This window comes from Coregonus lavaretus, assembly GCF_964263955.1.
Source record: "Coregonus lavaretus genome assembly, chromosome: 19".
Lineage (NCBI taxonomy): Eukaryota > Metazoa > Chordata > Actinopteri > Salmoniformes > Salmonidae > Coregonus > Coregonus lavaretus.
This window is the reverse complement of record NC_140006.1, coordinates 10,323,165-10,346,957: the sequence shown is the minus strand read 5'-3', so window position 1 is coordinate 10,346,957 and position 23,793 is coordinate 10,323,165. Positions and strand designations below refer to the sequence as shown.

At 42.3% G+C, this 23,793-nt stretch overlaps 1 protein-coding gene across 1 annotated transcript; it reads right to left on the bottom strand.

The window, feature by feature from the left end:
* Positions 1 to 9,144: 9,144 nt before the first annotated feature.
* Positions 9,145 to 22,683, bottom strand: LOC311146756 (MAU2 chromatid cohesion factor homolog). The gene is made up of 19 exons (XM_084183321.1): positions 22,292 to 22,683; positions 22,033 to 22,050; positions 19,821 to 19,886; positions 19,314 to 19,409; positions 12,871 to 12,965; positions 12,681 to 12,708; positions 12,215 to 12,370; positions 11,731 to 11,877; positions 11,543 to 11,633; positions 11,252 to 11,355; positions 11,084 to 11,161; positions 10,869 to 10,934; positions 10,678 to 10,761; positions 10,527 to 10,576; positions 10,346 to 10,423; positions 10,046 to 10,157; positions 9,828 to 9,918; positions 9,568 to 9,695; positions 9,145 to 9,313 (listed from the first exon to the last, which is right to left on the bottom strand). The coding sequence occupies exons 1-19, from the start codon at positions 22,523 to 22,525 to the stop codon at positions 9,236 to 9,238; spliced, it is 1,800 nt and encodes a 599-aa protein (XP_084039447.1). The 5' UTR covers positions 22,526 to 22,683; the 3' UTR covers positions 9,145 to 9,235.
* Between the last annotated feature and the right edge of the window lie 1,110 nt (positions 22,684 to 23,793).

Here is a 23,793-nt window from a genome sequence, read left to right as displayed (position 1 = left end):
GGGGGACCGGTGGAAGGATACTCAAGAAGGGAAAATCAAAGTGAATGCTTTGTCAGCTAATTGTCCTGCTGTTCTTCCGCAACGACACAAGAGGAGGAGCAGGATGAAGTTGCCTTATACACTGATCTGAGGTCAGCTTTGTGTTTCCCCTCCCTAATGAAGGCGGCATATAGCCTAGTGCTTAAGAGCGTTGGACCAGTAACCAAAAGGTCGCTTGTTTGAAACCCTGAGCAGATGTGCCTTGAGCAAGGCACTTAACCTTAATTGCTCCTGTAAATTGCTCTGGATAAGAGTGTCTGCTAAATGACTAAAATATAAATGTAATGTTAGTTATGGATTAGGCTGTGCCTATGGGAAACTCTTATTTAGGGAACAAAAGGCCCCTGATATATCCTGTAAGCTGCATGGTAGTCTTACCTTTGGCCCTAAGTTACTACACACATCTCTATAATTTCTTCACAGGTTCCTGTGTCTGCTAGTGTTAGAGTAAAGCCCTGTTGCTTGTTTATAAAGCAGTGAATGGGACCGTTCTCCCTTTGCCTGGATGATGTCAGACCTCTTCACTCTTTGAGCCTACCAGACGAGCTAAATGCCTTTTATGCTCGCTTCGAGGCAAGCAACACTGAACCACGCATGAGAGCATCAGCTGTTCCGGATGACTGTGTGATTACGCTCTCCGTAGCCGATGTGAGCAAGACCTTTAAACAGGTCAACATTCACAAGGCCGCGGGGCGAGGTGGATTACCAGGACGTGTATTCAGAGCATGCACGGACCAACTGGCAAGTGTCTTCACTGACATTTTCAACCTCTCGCTGACCGAGTTTGTAATACCTACATGTTTCAAGCAGACCACCATAGTCCATATAACCAAGAAAGCTAAGGTAACCTGCCTAAATGACTACCGCCCCGTAGCACTCACGTCGGTAGCCATGAAGTGCTTTGAAAGGCTGGTCATGGCACACATCAACACCATCATCCCGGAAACCGTATACCCACTCCAATTCGCATATACCGCCCCAACAGATCCACAGATGACGCAATCTCAATCGCACTCCACACTGCCCTTTTCCACCTGGACAAAAGGAACACCTATGTGAGAATGCTGTTCATTGACTACAGCTCAGCGTTCAACACCATAGTGCCCACAAAGCTCATCACTAAGCTATGGACCCTGGGACTAAACACCTCCCTCTGCAACTGGCTCCTGGACTTCCTGACAGGCCACCCCAGGTGGTAAGGGTAGGCAACAACACATCTGCCACGCTGATCCTCAACACGGGGGCCCCTCAGAGTTGCGTGCTTAGTCCCCTCCTGTACTCCCTGTTCACCCACGACTGCGTGGCCAAGCACGACTCCAACACCATCATTAAGTTTGCTGACGACACAACAGTGGTAGGGCTGATCACTGACAGCGATGAGACAGCCTATAGGAAGGAGGTCAGAGACCTGGCATTGTGGTGCCAGGACAACAACCTCTCCCTCAACATGAGCAAGACAAAGGAGCTGATCATGGACTACAGGAAAAGGAGGGCCGAACGCCCCCATTCACATCGACGGGGCTGTAGTGGAGCGGGTCGAGAGTTTCAAGTTCCTTGGTGTCCACATCACCAACAAACTATCATGGTCCAAACACACCAAGACAGTCGTGAAGAGGGCACGACAACACCTTTTCCCCCTCAGGAGATTGAAAAGATTTGGCATGGGTCCCCAGATCCTCAAAAGGTTCTACAGCTGCACCATCGAGAGCATCCTAACCGGTTGCACCACCCCCTGGTATGGCAACTGCTCGGCATTCGACCGTAAGGTGCTACAAAGGGTAGTGCGTATGGCCCAGTACATCACTGGGGCCAAGCTTCCTGCCATCCAGGACCTCTATACCAGGCGGTGTCAGTGGAAGACCCCAAAAATTGTCAAAGACTCCAGTCACCCAAGTCACAGACTGTTCTCTCTGCTACCGCACGGCAAGCGGTACCAAGTCTAGGTCCAAAAGGCTCCTTAACAGCTTCTATCCCCAAGCCATAAGACTGCTGAACAATTAATCAAATGGCCACCCAGACTATTTACATTGACACCCCCCCCCCCCCCCCTTCCCTTTGTTTTTACACTGCTGCTATTTGCTGTATTTATCAATGCATAGTCACTTTACCCCTACCTACATGTACAAATTACCTCGACTAACCTGTACCCCCGCACATTGACTCGGTACTGGTACCCCCTGTATATAGCCTCGTTATTGTTATTTTATTGTGTTACTTTTTATTATTATTTTTACTTCAGTTTATTTAGTAAATATTTTCTTAACTCTAATTCTTGAACTGCATTGTTGGTTAAGGGCTTGTAAGTAAGCATTTCACGGTAAGGTCTACACCTGTTGTATTCGGCGCATATGACAAATAAAATAGGATTTGATAGGATTTTTTTTCTTCTGTTTGCCTGGTCTTTCCTGTGAATAACCAGCATTATGGCCCCCGAGGGCCATGGTGTGTGCTATGCTTTTCTGCCCGCCCCAGCGACAGAGTGTAGTTTTCTACGTAGTTATACGTACTTCTGTCCAGCTCAAATTCTGTAACGAACCGTATATAACAGTCCGTCTCTCCGTTTGCGTAGAGTGTTTAATTGTGGGATTTAGCTATGTAGCATTAGGATGAGACAAAAGCCTACAGCCCCCCCAAGACTAGGAGCAAAGACTAGGATATTACTATAGAAGACTACTGCAGACAGTCAGGTTGCTTCTTTGTTCTGGTCTCTCAGTGGGAAACTACCTACTGCAGTCGGAGAAGCGACCCATCCATCGAAGGCTGAATACCACTCTCTTCACACAGCAACTGGGTTTCTTTAACACTCTCAGCCCTCCTCCTAGCACTATCGTGTCATTACATTTTTTTGTCATTTAGCAGATCATCTTATCCAGAGCGACTTACAGGAGCAATTAGGGTTAAATGGCTTGCTCAAGGGCACATCGACAGATTCGGACCAGTGACCGTTCGGTTACTGGCCCAACGCCCTTAACTGCTAAGCTACCTGCTACCCTGTCATACGACATTATATCCCATAGTAATACAATGGAAGTGTTGTGCTTGTGACGTAAGTTTGTTCATGTTATGTTCCCCTTTTATAAGTCCCCTTACATTTCCTGACTCCTTCTCTCTCTCTGACTCATTCTCCCTGTTTTTTTCTCTATTTATAGTAAGCATTAGTGAGAAAATAGACCACATTCATTATGCGTCTTTCACAAAGACGTGAAAATGTGAATGAATGCTCTCTGCTAAATATTAATCAACCACAACACATTATAATGATCAATCGATGAGAACAAAGAACCACATCCTAATTTCAGATTCACACAGAGTTTCTTTCACTGTGGTCTGGTCAGGACTGTGGCTTCTCTACTCTCCCTGCATGAGGTAATGGCCGCCAGAAACAACATGACAGCTTCAATTTAATCCCCATTAAGTACTGTAACAAAGCACAAAGTAGCTGTCGCAGTCATGATCAGCCCCACTCACTATTTGGCAGGAAGTGGCTAGGGCTTCCTCCTCATACCTTTGCTAAGAAGACACCTATTACCTAATAAGTATCAGTGGCTAATATCACACTCACAGCAGTGGCTTGGAATATCTCCCCCTCCCCCTTTATTTCTCTCTCTTCAAGCTCATCTCTTTTCACTCCATCCTTTCAAAAACCATTGGAGGGTAAACATTTGCATTGAAATGAAGCAGATTCTATGTGGGGGTATTGGTGTTTTTCTCCTGCCCTTTCAGTGGAGGTGTCTGAGGGGGTAGAAGTGGCCTCTACACTCTGATACAGGTTCAGATATCTTGTCATCTCCCTAACAGTTAAGATTTAGATCAGGGGTAGGGTAGTCAGATCCTAGACCTGCGGTTCAGTGCAACTTCTACCTTAAACTGCGGTGTCACAGTCTCGGCTCTGCAAATCAGACAAAGACAATCATGTGACTAGTCTCTGGAGGACTGATCTCAGTAACTGGCTCATGTCCGCTCGAGGTAGAAGATGCCTCTAACTACAGATGTAGGATCAGTTTATGTTACCACAACCCTAGCCATAGTAGTATGGCACCACTGGAGCAAATTAGGCTTAAGTGCCTTGCTCAAAGACACAAACAGATTTTTCACATTGATGGCTCGGGTATTCGAACCAGCGACCTTTCGCTGCGGGTTACTGGACCAATGCCAAATCCATTAGGGGATGATAATGTATTTGGACTTCTACCAACTTCTTCAATGTCCCTGTGGTAGCACAACCGAGAGTAAATCTCAAATGTCTTTCCTTGATTCCTCAACATTCTCAAAGCACATTGGAGAAGGTCTGAGGGGAGGAACCTGCCTTTTGTGAAAGAGGTTGAGGAATCAAGGACACAGAGTCAAGGTAAGACTAGAGTTATTTTGAATTTAGTTAAAAAAAATTTAGGGGGTAGATCAGCTTTAATATTGCAGATAGATTTTAACTTCCATCATTGTAATTGTCTGCATCACTTCCAATCCCACATGTTTTTTTTCTCACAAATATATACACACACATACAGTTGAAGTCGGAAGTTTACATACACCTTAGCCAAATACATTTAAACTCAGTTTTTCACAATTCCTGACATTTAATCCTAGTAAAAATTCCCTGTTTTAGGTCTGTTAGGATCACCACTTTACTTTAAGAATGTGAAATGTCAGAATAATAGTAGAGAGTGATTTATTTCAGCTTTTATTTTTTTCATCACATTCCCTGTGGGTCAGAAGTTTACATACACTCAATTAGCATTTGGTAGCATTGCCTTTAAATTGTTTAACTTGGGTCAAACGTTTCGGGTAGCCTTCCACAAGCTTCCCACAATAAGTTGGGTGAATTTTGGCCCATTCCTCCTGACAGAGCTGGTGTAACTGAGTCAGGTTTGTAGGTCTCCTTGCTCGCACACGCTTTTTCAGTTCTGCCCAAACATTTTCTATAGGATTGAGGTCAGGGCTTTGTGATGGCCACTCCAATACCTTGACTTTGGTGTCCTTAAGCCATTTTGCCACAACTTTGGAAGTATGCTTGGGGTCATTGTCCATTTGGAAGACCCATTTGCGACCAAGCTTTAACTTCCTGACTGATGTCTTGAGATGTTGCTTCAATATATCCACATAATTTTCCTTCCTTATGATGCCATCTATTTTGTGAAGTGCACCAGTCCCTCCTGCAGCAAAGCACCCCCACAGCATGATGCTGCCATCCCCGTGCTTCACGGATGGGATGGTGTTCTTCGGCTTGCAAGGACCCCCCTTTTTCCTCCAAACATAACGATGGTCATTACAGCCAAACAGTTCTATTTTTGTTTAATCAGACCAGAGGACATTTCTCCAAAAAGTACGATCTTTGTCCCCATGTGCAGTTGCAAACCGTAGTATGGCTTTTTTATGGCAGTTTTGGAGCAGTGGCTTCTTCTTTGCAGAGCGGCCTTTCAGGTTATGTTGATATAGGACTTGTTTTATTGTGGATATAGATACTTTTGTACCCGTTTCCTCCAGCATCTTCACAAGGTCCTTTGCTGTTGATCTGGGATTGATTTGCACTTTTCGCACTAAAGTACGTTCATCTCTAAGAGACAGAACGCGTCTCCTTCCTGAGCGGTATGACGGCTGCGTGGTCCCATGGTGTTTATACTTGCGTACTATTGTTTGTACAGATGAACGTGGTACCTTCAGGCGCTTGGAAATGTCTCCCAAAGATGAACCAGACTTGTGGAGGTCTACCATTTTTCTTCTGAGGTCTTGGCTGATTTCTTTTGATTTTCCGATGATGTCCAGCAAAGAGGCACTGAGTTTGAAGGTAGGCCTTGAAATACATCCACAGGTACACCTCCAATTGACTCAAATTATGTCAATTAACCTATCAGAAGCTTCTAAAGCCATGACATCATTTTCTGGAATTTTCCAAGCTGTTTAAAGGCACAGTCAACTTAGTGTATGTAAACTTCTGACTCACTGGAATTGTGATATAGTGAAATATAAGTGAAATAATCTGTCTGTAAACAATTGTTGGAAAAATTACTTGTGTCATGGACAAAGTAGATGTCCTAACCGACTTGCCAAAACTATAGTTTGTTAAGAAAGTTGTGGAGTGGTTGAAAAACGAGTTTTAATGACTCCAACCTAAGTGTATGTAAACTTCCGACTTCAACTGTACATATATATATATATATATATATATATATATATATGCATACACATACATATAAATACACATACATATCCTTTAAAAATATATATTTCCCTTTATTACTTTCCAACCCCACCACCCCTTCCCTAATCGAAGTAAACTAGTGAACAACAATGCTTAGGCCTCTACTTCCAGCTTATACATACTATATACATTTTATGGACACAGTCAATTTTACAATAATTCAATTTTGTTTGTTTTTACTCCTGAACTTCCTCAACCTCTCCGATCATTTTCATGATGTCCATCCGATTTGCTTCTATATGCCATATCTTTCTAACTGTGCTCTTTCACAAAAGCTCTCAACCTATAACCTATATACTTATAATGGACACAGTATGCTTTACATTAGTTATCTTGTTGTTATTAGTTGTTGTTAGTCCCATCCTTAAACTTCATTCAACACCACCCATCTATCTCTTAACACCATCCATATTGGATTTCTATTTGCCATATATTTGTCAACTGTACTGTGATGTTTTACAAAAGTTCTGAACCTTTCTATCCTCATTGTTTCTACAGATTGTCAATAAACATTTTTGCTAAAAGTATTATTATATTATTGATCGATTGACTATGACTTTTCAGATCACCCAGTAGTGCTATCTGCAGGGTTAGCTCCAGGTAAATATTGCAATCCTTTAGCCATTCCTGGACCTGTGTCCAAAAACAAGCTACAAATGGACAGGTAAGACTATAGTTTCATATGGAATAAAAATGAGAATTCTGTGTACAACAACCTCAAATACAGATCGTATGCCACACTGCAAAGAAACAGGGCCACTGGGACTTCTATACACTTCCCTCTGTTCGCATCTTTAGTCATTTAGGTTTGATCAATATCTGGAGGACAAAATCAAGACCATTGAGGGGCTGGGCTCTACCATAAGCTTTAGAATATTAACATGGAAACCTCCAAAAAGGTAAAGAATGTTAACATTGGTCTGGCCAACAATCTTTTGAATGTGTAATTCAAACCTTGGTCAAGACACTACACACAATTAGACCTTTGGTTTTACCCTTCTCTCAGGAAGGGGCATAGAGGGGAGAGCCATTTCCAATGCAGAAACGATCCCCATATACCGGTACACTGATTTATGCTCTTAATAGTTTCATTCAAAGTGCCATTTCCACCATTGCCCAGCCTTCACCAGACATTACCACACATCTCTTCCAGCATACATTGAGGGCATAAATGTGCCCTCAAGCATAAATTTGAAAATGAGCATTTAAAGTGTTGTGTATATCCAATTCTCATAGGATTGGGGTCAAGGTGTGTGTTACATGGGTTGAACAGAGCTGTTAGATGATATGTTATGTCTCAGGACCAATGCTCTAGTCTAGAGTGTAATAGCCTTTTTTTTGGTCTCAAAGAAAAGTTGAAGTCTTTGGATCAGCATAAAATACAGTGGATGCAAGACAACTCAATTTCCTTTAGCAATTTTATTTGAAACTTTTCTTGATAATGTGTTGAAAAAAATGAAAAACACAATACCTATTATAACCCCATAGTATAAAATAGACATGAAAACAATTGAAAACTTAAGGCTGTCGTAGCTCTAGCATTTTGATTCTCAACTGACAAAACCTAGCCTTTACATGTTTAAATCATTATTCATAAGAAACATAAAAATACACATTGGGGAAAAAGTCACAAAACGTTTACATTTTCTGTCATATTACCAAAACATATCTGCAAAAAGGAACAAAATAGTGAAACTGATAATATTGTCAAACATGGTATATAAATAGTTAAACTTTACAAAATCTAATAAATGATTCATTTGGTAAAAATAAAGAGGTCAATATTTACAACACATAGGTGTCATTTCAAAATGGTTTGTTTGGCTGCGAAAATAAGAGTCTGCATTGGGATAACCATACAAAAAATACAGTGACATTCAAATATAATTAGACAGTGAATAAGAATTGTGTTATTCTTGAAAAACCTATCACTCATTAAAAACAGTTCTGTAAAATACAAGTAAGAAGTGTCCTTTGCAATTTCACCAACAGGTTGCTCAAATATGACTCAGCAGTGCCCCCCTCTGGTTGCAATGGATATGGTAGGAGAGTTCAGACGGTACTTTTTAGATTCCTAAAAAAACATGGAGATTTACAAAGGTACATACAAAACATGAAAGGTATAACAAAAAGGTAAAATATGAGTAGGAATAACATATCTAGGTAAAGTTTGAGTTTAGTTATCACCTAGTGAAAAAACAGGTGCAAACACTGCTGCCCCCCCAAATTCTATTTGCCATTAAAAATGAATAGAGTAACAATATGACATTAAAATATTCACCCAATCCAATGCCTTTATTTCCAACTCTAGGACTGTTGTTAGAGTGTAAGACCTAACCATTGTTTAATAATAATAATAATAATAATAATAATAATAATAATAATAATAATAATAATAATAAGCCATTTAGCAGACGCTTTTATCCAAAGCGACTTACAGTCATACATTTTTGTGTATGGGTGGTCCCGGGGATCGAACCCACTACCTTGGCGTTACAAGCGCCGTGCTCTACCAGCTGAGCTACAGAGGACCACAGTTTAAAGTTCTCTCTCGCATGTGCTCCAGTATCCCAGTGACCGTCTTCTCACTGGTTTATTGTTCTGCCTTGAGCTTGGGGTACAGGTGGTGTCTTTTCGCTCTGTCAACCATACACACCACCAGCTAGACCAAAAAGCTAGCTTTGACTGCCGTGTGGATATCAGTAAAATATGTGAGGTTAGATTAGATGTGAGGTTTCAACTCTATAAGGTACTCTACTTTCATTATGTGTCCAGTGGCAGTCTGAGGTACTCGCTCTCTGTCGTATTCCATTTCAGCATTAGTTAGCTCTTCTCGTTGGCATGGTAACACCAATGTTCAAACAGACCGGCATCCAGGCTGTATGCAGATCAGCGGCATATGAGTCTTCCTCTTCTTTTCTTTCCCTTCAATGCTCTATCCCTCCTTCTATCCCCTCTACCGTTCCCTTCCTCTCTCGCCCTTTCATGGCGTGGTGGTGCTCAGAGCAGGCTGGCCAGGCTGGTAGTGGGTCCGTTCTGGGCCTGGAACTGGCCCACTGGAGGTGGTCCATCCGTCCACTGCAACAACAACAATAACAACACTCAGTCCATCAGCTCACTGTCTCACATTCATTCCTCTAGCTGTGCATGTTGGGCATTTTCTGTGGATAAATATTCACCATGGTGCAGTACAAAGATATTGATGGATGATGACTAACTGATATATGTCGATTGATTAATTGATTGATGAGTTCTTATCCTAATGAAGTTATGCTTTAGAAGGCTGTGCAGGGATTATATCCATATTGATAGCTTGATTGATGGATCCTTACACTGATGAGGTTGTGCTCAGGGAGACTGCAGGCAGCGATGTGGTCCTGCAGGAGCTGCTGGGAGAAGTTCTGGTGCATCTGAGCCGCCTCGTGGGCGTCTATCGTGTTCCCACAAGCCTTGTTCAGATCTACAGGGAGGAAAACACACAGTCCCAGTCAGTATGTCACACACACACATACACACACACACACACACACACACACACACACACACACACACACACACACACACACACACACACACACCTCTGTCGTCTTACCCTTGAGCAGAGCTGAGGACCAGAGCTGGACTGACATGTCGGGGATCTTGCTGGCCAACTGCATAGCTGGAACCACCATGTTGTTGCTCTCCTGGAGGAAACAAAGCACCAAATGCATAGTTCAGATTGACGCACACCTCCTAGCATTGCTCTGAGGCATTATGTGGTTTGGGAAACACTGCTATAAAACCCTGGAGTGCCCTTTGATGTGATCTCACCCGGTGGTTCCCCAGCACGTAGAAGATATGGCCCAGTAGGACCAGAGAGCATGCAGTCAGACGATTCAGGTCTTCAGCATTGGACATCTTCAGAGTCTCCCTCAGGAACCGCCTAATGGGACACACAGTCATAAGCTAATTTTTGGTTTAGGCTTCACAGTTGTGCTCTTAGGCTTTCTTTCCAACTGAGCAGGGTATTCAAAATGTGTGTGGTGAAGATATTATTTGTATGCGATGTATTGGAAACATACATAAAGAAATTGTGCTGTTGCTACAATGTCTGGTGAGCCATAAACTTACTTAGCCTCATTGTATCGTCCCTGGAAGAAAGAGAGGAGTCCACGGATGTAGAAGGCTGCTGCTCGCAGACAGTGAGAGCTGGAACGGGAGGGGCGGAGGAGTCAATTTAGATTCAAACATCGCAAGAATGCACTTGGAGCTGCCAAAATACATAGATAACCATATAAACATATTTTCTTACCTGACAGGGAAGTTGTGATCTGGGTTTATCCTCTCCAACAGACTATAAAGCTGTTATAACAGAAAAAGGGACGTTAGACCCAAGTCAAGAAGTGCCATTCCCATTCATCACCACAACCCTGCGATCCTGAATGCACCCGATGCCCTCTGACCTCCTGGTGCCTGTTGCCCTCCCTGATGTAGACGCTGGCCAAGTTGGTCACGATGAACGCCCACAGCTCCTGGTGCGTCGTCAGCTGGAAGAGTGAAACAGGTATTTCAGTAAACACACCCAGAAATATAAAACTAAGAGGTTACTAATTTTGCCAATAGGTATCTTAGTAGAGACACTCACGTCACTCACCCGCAGGGCAGCAGTGAACTGCGCCTCTGCGTTATCCATGCAGTTCACTGAGATGCAGTACAGACCCTGGAACAGACCACAAGCGTGATAAGGGATGTGATTGGCACAACATAGAACATCTGGACAAAATTACTACCTGTCCATTTAATTTATAACATACAGATATAACAAATCACATTAGAAGGCCTGAAAAACTCAACATCTCTGATACTCACTAGCAGAGTGTGTAGCTGGGATGCGTGGTTGGTGAATAACCTGGGGGACTGAGCGCACAGCTGACACACCTGAGAGATCTGAGAATAGGGAAACATCATCAAAAATGTGTGCTTCAGTCTAACTATCTGTATACATGAATGAATGTGAATGTTAAGCTAGTTCCATACCTCTTGCAGTGCCGTGGCCTTGTGACCAGTGACAAGTCGGCACATGATGATGTGCTCCAGTAGGATGACTTGGAATGTGGAGAGGATGGGGCTGGAGTCCAGCACTAGAAAACACAACAATACAATCAATAACAACAGAAAGTTACCAACAAACACATGAATACTACTACTGCAAAAAAAAAAATCACTGGGAGCTGTTGAGAGAGGGTGAGGTTCAGAGAGTGAGGATCACAGAGATCCTATGAAATTACTTCGATATGTAATTCTATGGTGATGATTCCCATGACTTACTTTTGAGCTTTTCCAGCTGCATGAGAGCTTTGTCTGTGTATTTCTGGGCCTTCTCCAGGTAGCCTGCTTGCATGGAGTGCATGACTGTCACCTGTGTGAGAAAAAAGTAAAGTCACTGTTTTAACATATGTAGTGACAACAATATGACCCATAGAGGTCAAAGGTCATGTACAGTGTCTGTATCCCACCAGGTAGACGAGGACACACATGTGCTCCTTGGGCAACCAGTGGAACAGGTCAGCAGGGTTACTGGGTAGGATCTCATCATCGTGGAGTGTAGAGATGGTCTGGATGCACTGCTGGAGCTGCTTCAGACACGGCTTCACACTCTTAACCTATCAGCCCAAATAAATGTATTCATCACATCAGTTATGTGCCTTTACAAGTGGGGCTGCATATGGAATAATTCCTGCGCGTTGTATGATGAGTTCATCTCTGCTTGCTTATTGCTCTTAATTCCTGTCGTGTTGATTAAGTCCCATTTCAAACATGTTTCAATAACAGGCCCTTCTCTTATATTTTGTGACCAGTGACCACACTCAAATACAGTAAGTCGATTGCGTAAATTCCTGTCTATATATACTTTGTCTGTTGCTGGCGGAAACACTTCAAATCAAATTCCAGGTATGCGTAAATGTTCTTGCCGAATAAAAGTGATACTGATTTCTGTACCTGTCCAGCGTCCAGGTAGTGTGTGACCTGCAGCACCAGGAAGAACACCCTGAGGGACTCCTTCTGGATGGGGTTTCCCTGCCAGTTCTCCACGATGGTCCCACACAGCGTCAGCAGAGGATGCACCTCCCCAAGCTTCCTCTCCATCAGCAGCAGCTTCAGACAAACACACAGGGTGACATTTCACTCTTCTTAAAACAGGTAACATAGTGTTATTTAACACTGTTCATTTTAGGAATTAGTGGATTGGGGTGGATTATCCCTTTCATTAAACAGCACAAAATTAGCATTTGTTTTGTTTATTAGGTGGGCATCAAGACTTTCATTAAAACAGTCAAGGAAGTAATGGTCTAAGTGGCTCCAGCAGAATTTTATATTGAATTTACTTCATAGAAATTATCATGACTTAATTTGAATTCATCATCATGAGAGAATCTTGAGATGATCAGTATGTTTCTCAACTTACCATTCCTTTACTCAAAAGAAAGAGGGCTCTGTGCGAGAGGAAAGAACATAAGAATATCAGTAACATCTTATAACCAGACTACAACACTAGTCGTCATCAGAGCAGTAAAACAACACCTTGACAATGTACGGACATGACGAGAACTGCTCAAATGGTTTGACTTATGTTGTGTTGTACCATGATACACTACCTGGTGTATTCGGAGCCCACTACCCGGGCATACTCTGCCCCAACCCCCAGGAGGTCACAGGCTGACACTAGATCCTTCTCCAGCGTGTGCAGTTGCTGAGGGGAAGAAACAGGACCATTGAGGAAAGTAACTAATTATCAATATATAAGTACAGTGCCTTCAGAAAGTATTCACACCCCTTTACTTTTTCCACATTTTGTTGCGTTACAGCCTGAATTTAAAATTGATTACATTTAGATTTTGTGTCACTGGCCTAAACACAATACCCCATAATGTCAGTGGAATAATATACAGTGAGGGAAAAAAGTATTTGATCCCCTGCTGATTTCGTACGTTTGCCTACTGACAAAGAAATGATCTGTCTATAATTTTAATGGTAGGTTTATTTGAACAGTGAGAGACAGAATAACAACAACAAAATCCAGAAAAACGCATGTCAAAAATGTTATAAATTGATTTGCATTTTAATGAGGGAAATAAGTATTTGACCCCCTCTCAATCAGAAAGATTTCTGGCTCCCAGGTGTCTTTTATACAGGTAACGAGCTGAGATTAGGAGCACACTCTTAAAGGGAGTGCTCCTAATCTCAGCTTGTTACCTGTATAAAAAGTCACCTGTCCACAGAAGCAATCAATCAGATTCCAAACTCTCCACCATGGCCAAGACCAAAGAGCTCTCCAAGGATGTCAGGGACAAGATTGTAGACCTACACAAGGCTGGAATGGGCTACAAGACCATCGCCAAACAGCTTGGTGAGATGGTGACAACAGTTGGTGTGATTATTCGCAAATGGAAGAAACACAAAATAACTGTCAATCTCCCTCGGCCTGGGGCTCCATGCAAGATCTCACCTCGTGGAGTTGCAATGATCATGAGAATGGTGAGGAATCAGCCCAGAACTACACAGGAGGATCTTGTCAATGATCTCAAGGCAGCTGGGACCATAGTCACCAAGAAAACAATTGGTAACACACTACGCCGTGAAGGACTGAAATCCTGCAGCGCCCGCAAGGTCCCCCTGCTCAAGAAAGCACATATACAGGCCCGTCTGAAGTTTGTCAATGAACATCTGAATGATTCAGAGGAGAACTGGGTGAAAGTGTTGTGGTCAGATGAGACCAAAATCGAGCTCTTTGGCATCAACTCAACTGTTTGGAGGAGGAGGAATGCTGCCTATGACACCAAGAACACCATTCCCACCGTCAAACATGGAGGTGGAAACATTATGCTTTGGGGGTGTTTTTCTGCTAAGGGGACAGGACAACTTCACCGCATCAAAGGGACGATGGACGGGGCCATGTACCGTCAAATCTTGGGTGAGAACCTCCTTCCCTCAGCCAGGGCATTGAAAATGGGTCGTGGATGGGTATTCCAGCATGACAATGACCCAAAACACACGGCCAAGGCAACAAAGGAGTGGCTCAAGAAGAAGCACATTAAGGTCCTGGAGTGGCCTAGCCAGTCTCCAGACCTTAATCCCATAGAAAATCTGTGGAGGGAGCTGAAGGTTCGAGTTGCCAAACGTCAGCCTCGAAACCTTAATGACTTAGAGAAGATCTGCAAAGTGGTGTGGGACAAAATCCCTCCTGAGATGTGTGCAAACCTGGTGGCCAACTACAAGAAACGTCTGACCTCTGTGATTGCCAACAAGGGTTTTGCCACCAAGTACTAAGTCATGTTTTGCAGAGGGGTCAAATACTTATTTCCCTAATTAAAATGCAAATTAATTCATAACATTTTTAACATGCGTTTTTCTGGATTTTTTGTTGTTGTTATTCTGTCTCTCACTGTTCAAATAAACCTACCATTAAAATTATAGACTGATCATTTATTTGTCAGTGGGCAAACGTACAAAATTAGCAGGGGATCAAATACTTTTTTCCCCTCACTGTATACTACCGTTCAAAAGTTTGGGGTCACTTAGAAATGTCCTTGTTTTCGAAAGAAAAGCAATTTTTTTGTCCATTGAAATTTATCAGAAATACAGTGTAGACAATGTTAATGTTGTAAATGGCTATTGTAGGTGGAAATAGCTGATTTTTTATGGAATATCTACATAGGCGTACAGAGGCCCATTATCAGCAACCATCAGTCCTGTGTTCCAATGGCACATTGTGTTTCCTAATCCAAGTTTATCATTTTAAAAAGGCTAATTGTTCATTAGAATACCCTTTTGCAATTATGTTAGCACAGCTGAAAACTGTTGTGCTGATTAAAGAAGCAATAAAACTTCTTGAGACTAGTTGAGTATCTGTAACATCAGCAATTGTGGGTTCGATTACAGGCTCAAAAACGTTCTTCTGAAACTCGTCAGTCTATTCTTGTTCTGAGAAATGAAGGCTATTCCATGTGAGAAATTGCCAAGAAACTGAAGATCTCGTACAACGCTATATACTACTCCCTTCACAGAACAGCACAAACTGGCTCAAACCAGAATAGATAGAAGAGTGAGAGGCCCCGGTGCACAACTGAGCAAGAGGACAAATACATTAGCGTCTAGTTTGAGAAACAGGAGCCTCACAGGTCCTCAACTGGCAGCTTCATTAAATAGTACCCGCAAAACACCAGTCTCAACGTCAACAGTGAAGAGGCGACTCCGGGATGCTGACCTTCTAGGCAGAGTTGCAAAGAAAAAGCCATATATCTGACTGCCCATCTTAATCTTTTCTTTTTATTGGCCAGTCTGAGATATGGCTTTTTCCTTGCAACTCTGGAATCATGTAGTAACCAAAAAAGTGTTAAACAAATCAAAATATATTTTAGATTCTTCAAAGTAGCCACCCTTTGCCTTGATGACAGCTTTTCACACTCTTGGCATTCTCTCAACCAGCTTCACCTGGAATGCTTTTCCAACAGTCTTGAAGGAGTTCCCACATATGCTGAGCACTTGTTTGCTGCTTTTCCTTCACTCTGCGGTCCAACCATCTCACTTGGATTGAGGTCAGGTGATTGTGGAGGCCAGGCTAATTGTCAAATAGCCCTTACACAGCCTGGAGATGTGTTGGGTCATTGTCCTGTTGAAAAACAAAAGTCCCACTAAGCCCAAACCAGATGGGATGGCGTATCACTGGAGAATGCTGTGGTAGCCATGCTGGTTAAGTGTGCCTTGAATTCTAAATAAATCACTGACAGTGTCACCAGCAAAGCACCCCCACACTATAATACCTCCTCCTCCATGATTTACGGTGGGAAATACACATGCGGAGATCATCCGTTCACCCACACCGCATCTCACGAAGACACGGCGGTTGGAACCAAGAATCTCCAATTTGGACTCCAGACCAAAGGACACATTTCCACCGGTCTAATGTCCATTGCTCATGTTTCTTGGCCCAAGCAGGTCTCTTTTTCTTATTGGTGTCCTTTAGTAGTGGTTTCTTTGCAGCAATTCGACCATGAAGGCCTGATTCACACTGTCCCCTCTGAACAGTTGATGTTGAGATGTGTCTGTTACTTGAACTCTGAAGTATTTCTTTGGACTGCAATTTCTGAGGCTGGTAACTTTATTGAACTTATCCTCTGCAGTAGAGGTAACTCTGGGTCTTCCATTCCTGTGGTGGTCCTCATGAGAGCCAGTTTCATCATAGCGCTTGATGGTCTTTGCGACTGCACTTGAAGAAACGTTCAAAGTTCTTGTAATTTTCCGGATTGACTGACCTTCATGTCTTAAAGTAATGGTCTGTCGTTTCTCTTTGCTTATTTGAGCTGTTCTTGCCATAATATGGACTTGGTCTTTTACCAAATAGGGCTATCTTCTTCTGTTTACCAACCATACCTTGTCACAACACAACTGATTGGCTCAAACGCATTAAGAAGGAAAGAAATTCAACAAATTAACTTTTAACAAGGCACACCTGTTCATTGAAATGCATTCCAGGTGACTACCTCATGAAGCTGGTTGAGAGAATGCCAAGAGTATGCAAAGCTGTCATCAAGGAAAAGGGTGGCTACTTTGAAGAATCTCAAATATATATTGATTTGTTTAACACTTTTTTGGTTACTACATGATTCCATATCATTTACGTTTTAGTCATTTAGCAGACGCTCTTATCCAGAGCGACTTGAGTCAATGTAGTGAGTGCATAATTTTTTTTTTTTCATACTGGTCCCCCGTGTTACTTTATAGTTTTGATGTCTTCACTATTATTCTACAATGTAGAAAACAGTAAAAAAAAAAAAAAAAAAATCCTGGAATGAGTAGGTGTGTCCAAACTTTTGACTGGTACTGTATGTCTTTTTTAAATATTTTTATATACAAATTAATTAAAAATGAAATGCTGAAATGTATTTAGTCAATAAGTATTCAACCCCTTTGTTATGGCAAGCCTAAATAAGTTCAGGAGTCAATTTGCTTAACAAGTCACATACTGAGTTGCATGGACTCACTCTGTGTGCAATAATAGTGTTTAACATGATTTTTTCAATGACTACCTCATCTCTGTACCCCGCACATACAATTATCTGTAAGATCCCTCAGTCGAGCAGTGAATTTCAAACACAGATTCAACCACAAAGACCAGGGAGGTTTTCCAATGCCTCGCAAAGAAGGGAACCTATTGGTAGAAAAAAATAACATTAAATATCCCTTTCACCATGGTGAAGTTATTCATTACACTTTGGATGGTTTATCAATACACCCAGTCACTACAAAAATACAGGTGTCCTTCCTAACTCAGTTGCTGGAGAGGAAGGAAACTGTTCAGGGATTTCACCATGAGGCCAATGATGATTTTAAAACAGTTAAGAGTTAAAAACTGAGGATAGATCAACCACATTGTAGTTACTCCACAACCCTAACCTAAATGACAGAGTAAAAATACAGAACAAAAATATTCCAAAACATGCATCCTTTGCAATAAGGCACTAAAGTATACTGAACAAAAATATAAACGCAACAATTTTACTGAGTTACAGTTCATATAAGGAAATCAGTCAATTGAAATACATTCATTAGGCCCTAATCTATGGAATTCACTTGACTTGGAAGGGGCGCAGCCATGGGTGGACCTGGGAGCGCATAGGTCCACCCACTTGGGAGCCAGGCCCAGACAATCAGAATGAGTTTTTCCCCCACAAAAGGGCTTTATTACAGACAGAAATACTCCTCAGTTTCATCAGCTGTCCGGACGGCTAGTCTCAGACGGTCCCGCAGGTGAAGAAGCTGGATGTGGAGGTCCTGGGCTGGCGTGGTTACCTATGGTCTGCGGTTGTGAGGCCGGTTGGACATACTTCCAAATTCTCTAAAACGACGGAGCCGGCTTATGGTCGAGAATTTAACATTCAATTCTCTGGCAACAGCTCGTGGACATTCCTGCAGTCAGCATGCCAACTGCATGCTCCCTTAAAACTTCAGACATCTGTGGCATTGTGTTATGTGACCAAACTGCACATTTTAGTGGCCTTTTATTGTCCCCAGCACAAGGTGCACCTGTGTAATGATCATGCTGTTTAATCAGCTTCTTGATATGCCACACCTGTCAGGTGGATGGATTATCTTGGCAAAGGAGAAATGCTCACTAACAGGAATGTAAACAAATTTGTGCACAAAATTTGAGAGAAATAAGCTTTTTGTGTGTATGGAAAAATATTTCTGGGATCTTTTATTTCAGCTCATGAAACATGGGACCAACACTTTACATGTTGCGTTTGTTTAGTATAAAACTGGATTTAAAAAATGTGGCAAAGAAATTAACTTCATGTCCTGAATACAAAGCGTTATGTTTCGGGCAAATCCAACAAGACATCACCGACTACCACTTCATATTTTCAAGCTGCATTTTGTTATGGGTATGCTTGTCATCGGCAAGGACTACTGAGTTTTTTAGGATAAAAATAAACGGAATAGAGCTAAGCACAGGCAAAATCCTTGAGGAACACCTGGTTCAGTCTACTTTCCAACAGACACTGGGAGACAAATTCACCTTTCAGCAGGACAATAACTTAAAACACTAGGCCAAATATATAGTGGAGTTGCTTACCAAGACGACATTGAATGTTCCTGAGTGGCCTAGTTACAGTTGACTTAAATCTACTTGAAAATCTGAGGCAAGACTTGAAAATGGCTGTCTAGCAATGGTCAAAAAACAACTTGACAGAGCTTGAAGAATATTTTTAAGAACAATGTGCAAATATTATACAATCCAGGTGTCAGAAAGACTCACAGCTGTAATTGCTGCCAAAGGTGGTTCTAACATGAGATATCTGTATTTCATTTTCAATAAATTAGCAAAAATGTTTAAAAAAACACATTTGAACTTTGTCATTATGGGGTATTGTGTCTAGATGGGTGAGATTGTTTTTTGTTTTAATCCATTTTGAATTCAGGCTGTAACAACAAAATGTGGAATAAGTCAAGGGGTGTGAATACTTTCTGAAGGCACTGTAAATAGAGGTTATTTCAAAGCTTAAATACATTTACAGATTGAGTTATTAGTTTGACTTACCGCCAGTTGGAAGAGTAATCTGCAGTGCCAGTAGGGAGTTTGTTGGGAGATCTGGATGGCCTTCCGCAGCAAGGGCTTTGCAGAGTCAACCAGATTCTTCAAAAAAAGACCAGAGATAATCAGTTCAATAACTTAAATAACTTTTACTACAATACAGAAACCTACATTTAGAAGTGTTTTTTAAACAAACTACCATATGCTACTTTATCTTAGTTTCAGAGTTCACTTACATGCAAAAGCAGCTCAATGAGGAAAAAGACAATGTAAGGATTACTGATCAAGCTTATTTTATGATGACATAACAGCCAAAAAGTAAAATGAATGAGTATGACATTTTGACACATTAATGAGTATGACATTGTATTGAAAAAAGGCTGATAACTGCAGAAAGGATGACAAATAAAAATGCAAAGACAAGAGTGAACAGAACTGTTTAAATTCAGGAAATGGCCAAGTGCAAGGTGAAGGAAGGCCACAGGGTGCCAAGGATAACAACACTTCACTTACCTGTTGGCAATAGAGCTCTGACAGAAGACTTGCAGCCTCAAATTTGACATCTTCAAACTGAGGGATCTGGTATTGTTTGTAAAGGAAATGTATTTTTCTGCAATCTGAACAATAACACTAGTATTAATGAAGACGTAAAAAAAAGAAATGAAAGCATGGTCATCTTTTCTTCAGTTAGATCAGTGGTTATCAAACCTCCCCTGGGCACCCTTCTTTAAATTTGAATATGGCGGATAGCAACCGAGAGGTGCATACACCGCCACCTACTGTATTGGAGTATGAGGCCGGTCACGGCCTCCCTATTCATACATTTTTCTTATTTAGTGTGAATTGTGTGAATTCATTAAGTGTGAATTCATTAAACTTTGTGAAGGGAAAAGGGAAGAAAGATTGCTGGGAGGACGGGACACTATCGTTCAACACACCTTATAACTCTTCTGCAGCAAAATCTCGTACACCCAAGTATACTTCTCTGCAGCTGCCACCACATCTATTTTCTGTGATTTACGTTCCATTTCTGCACTACAGTTGATAACCACGGCTATGAAAGGGAAGAAACCAACCTTTCTGAAGCACATTATTCCTATCACTCTCGATTGGTCTCTGCCTACTCACAGGGAGCCTCTTAGGATCCATCTTCCTCTACTATTCTCTTCACTGCCTCAGCATACGACACCTTCTGTAATACTCTGATCCTGGCAACCTCAACCTGCCCCTCCCTCACCGGACACTTCTGCTCTCCAGTACCATGGGTACCCCTACAGTTAAACCACACACACACACACACACAACTCTTTCCACCAAAACTACACATTCCTTTGTCTCATGCCCGGACTGCACACTTCTCACATTTAGGAATCTCCCTCCTACACAATGCTGCAACATGACATAAGACTTGGCACCTAAAACACTGTAATGGGTTCAGGACAAAAGCTCTCATGGGATAAGAGTGTCTTCTCTGTTTCGCCACGCTCTCCACCGGGTCTGCGTCGCACTAAATGACGGGCGTCAGACACTGGGAATCTTCCATTTCAGTTGATCATCCTTAACACTTAACGTCACCCCAGGTATCACTCCTTTCAACGACTCCCTGCTCCGGAGAGCAAAGCAAGTCACAGTTCTTGTCCCTAGGCACGTGGTGAGAAGTGCCCGCTCCCTCTGGACAGAAGAAACGCAAAAAAATCATCACAAGTCCACTTTGAGTTACTTTCACCGACTCAACAGTCCCCAAACTCTTCTTCACCCAACCTGACACCACATATGTAATCAGCCAGAAGGCAAGGATGCATTCTCTCCAAAATTCTCAATCCCACTGGGCCAGAATCATCTTTGTCATCCTTTTCTTTCTTCACAGACACATCAACCTCCACACCTTGCAGCTCCGAATCCACTCCTCCTTTTTTTACATTATCCTCTCCCTACATGTCTACATGTCACGCATCAGTTTCACATTCTGAGCTACTAACGTACATATTCTATTTTTCCTGGTTCCCTCAACCCTGCCACCATCTTCCTCTTGTCAGTTTCACCTTCCGAACTGCTGTAGCATGATTTCCCATTTTTGTACTTCTCTCTCTCAACATCATCTCTTGTCCCAGGTTTTTCCCCCTTTGTTTCTTCAACTTTTCCAAAATACGTATTTCCATTTTTGTGCTTGACGCCTATCAACCTCCCGTCCTTGACCTCCATATCTGAAACCCCCACTCTAACTACCAAAAAGTCCCTTGTTTCTCAACCTTGTCTTTTCAAGAACTCAGTGAGGAAGTGGTGGCAGCATTTTACGCAACATGAATCATGAAGGTACATCTCACTCGGGGGCCGGAGTGGTGTCACACTATTTCCCCATCCCTAGCAAACACAGCTGATTAAGCTATTTGCATTCTAAACTGAACGATGCTTATTGACTAAGTGGCTCGCAACAACAACCATATAAACAGTCCCTCCCCTCCCTGGGGGGAGCCCCAATGTTTCACAATTTTGTCGTAGCCCAGAACTAGTTCACCTGATTCACTTTTTCAAGGGCTTGATGATTAATTAACAAGTTGAATCTTGATGATTAATTAACAAGTTGAATCTTGATGATTAATTAACAAGTTGAATCAGGTGTGCTAGTTCGGGAATAGATCAAATAAATGGAACGGGGAGACGTTTGAGAACTACTGAGTTCGATGCATGTTCTCACACACGAAATCATTCTAATGCAAAAGGATACTTGTTGTGATATGAACCACTGTGGAAGAAAATAGAGTGCGAAAGTTAGTTTCAATATCAGTTTTGTACATGGAATGTTGCATTGCTTTATTGATATCCTAACAATTATTGTAAGCTGTCACGCGATAATGTAATATTCTCACTGATTAAATCAAGCACGTTGGTTCACTTTTCTGATTTGTAACACAGACCGCTTTGCCCTAACTGCGGCCTTCCTTTCCCCTCCACCACATCCACGAAGTTTCCTAGGAAATGCTCACCGCTTTCTCCAAGTGGCTCCGGGCGAGTTCGGTGTTCTTGGTGTGGTGGTAGAGTACCGAGCCCAGTTGTAGATGGGTTCGGGCTTCGACCCTCTGCGGCGGCTTGAACTGAAACACCGCCTGCAGACAGTGGACGCAGAGACGGATCTTGGGGGGACTTGAGGTGCGAAAATGTTCTGCAAAGCCGAGCAGAGCCAGGTACCAAGATTCAGGGGCTTCTCCGCTTGTCGCCATTTTGCTGACAACAAAAGCAACAGTCGCTATAACACGACTGCCGCTGTTCAGCGATAGTTTGCTCCAGAGCGCTGATCTAGGATCGGTTATGCTCTCTGACTTCTGAATGTTGTGGTTAAATTGGGTAAACTGTCATGTACAACGATTATGGATATACTGACAAGATGCATGTCTCTCTGCCCTAACAATGGGAGTCGACGTTATCCACAAAGCGGCCTGTCCAGTTTATCCTTTCTTTGGATTGGTGGATACATCTCATTATTGTAATACCTTTTTTAATATTCGATAAGGGTTTTACGTCAACCGCCTGTTTTCAATGGAGAGAGATGCTATGCTACTAGCCTTATGGCATGAATATGCATAACCATCACCGAGACAGCTCTGATATAAAGTGTTTTTTCTCAAAGTTGCCTGGGAGTCACGTGTCCTACTTACATCAGTACACTCGTAACAAATTAAGCATTACGAAACTTATATTCGATCAAATAAACCTCACGTAGCAAATAAGCCATTCCTTTTTTCTTGTTGACCTACTTCGACACTCAATGACGTCATACAAAAACTCCTTGCTTGATAGGCGAAACAACGAAAAAACACCACCTGCTGGAGGGAGACAGCATTCCCTCCCCCATATGCCCCCCTAGGCACAACTACGACAACATAGCCAACAAAAACGGGTCACAACTCCCGCAGCTCTGTCCCACGCTGGGTATGTACATAGTCAACGGTAGGCTTCGAGGGGAGTCCTATGGTAGGTACACCTATAGCTCATCTCTTGGGAGTAGTACTGTAGACTACTTTATCACTAACCTTAACCCAGAGTCTCTAAGAGCGTTCACAGTCAGCCGACTGACACCCCTATCAGTCCACAGCAAAATCACAGTCTACTTGAACAGAGCAATACTCAATCATGAGGCATCAAAGCCAAAGGAACTGAATAATATTAAGAAATGCTATAGATGGAAGGAAAGTAGTGTCGAAACCTACCAAAGAACTATTAGGCAACAACAAATTCAATCCCTTTTAGACAACTTCCTGGACAAAACGTTCCACTGTAATAGTGAAGGTGTAAACTTGGCAGTAGAACACCTAAACAGTATATTTGACCTCTCAGCTTCCCTATCAAATCTAAAAATCTCTAACAGAAAACTGAAGAAAAGTAACAACATTGACAAATGGTTTGATGAAGAATGCAAAACCCTAAGAAAGAAATTGAGAAACCTATCCAACCAAAAACATAGAGACCCAGAAAACCTGAGCCTACGCCT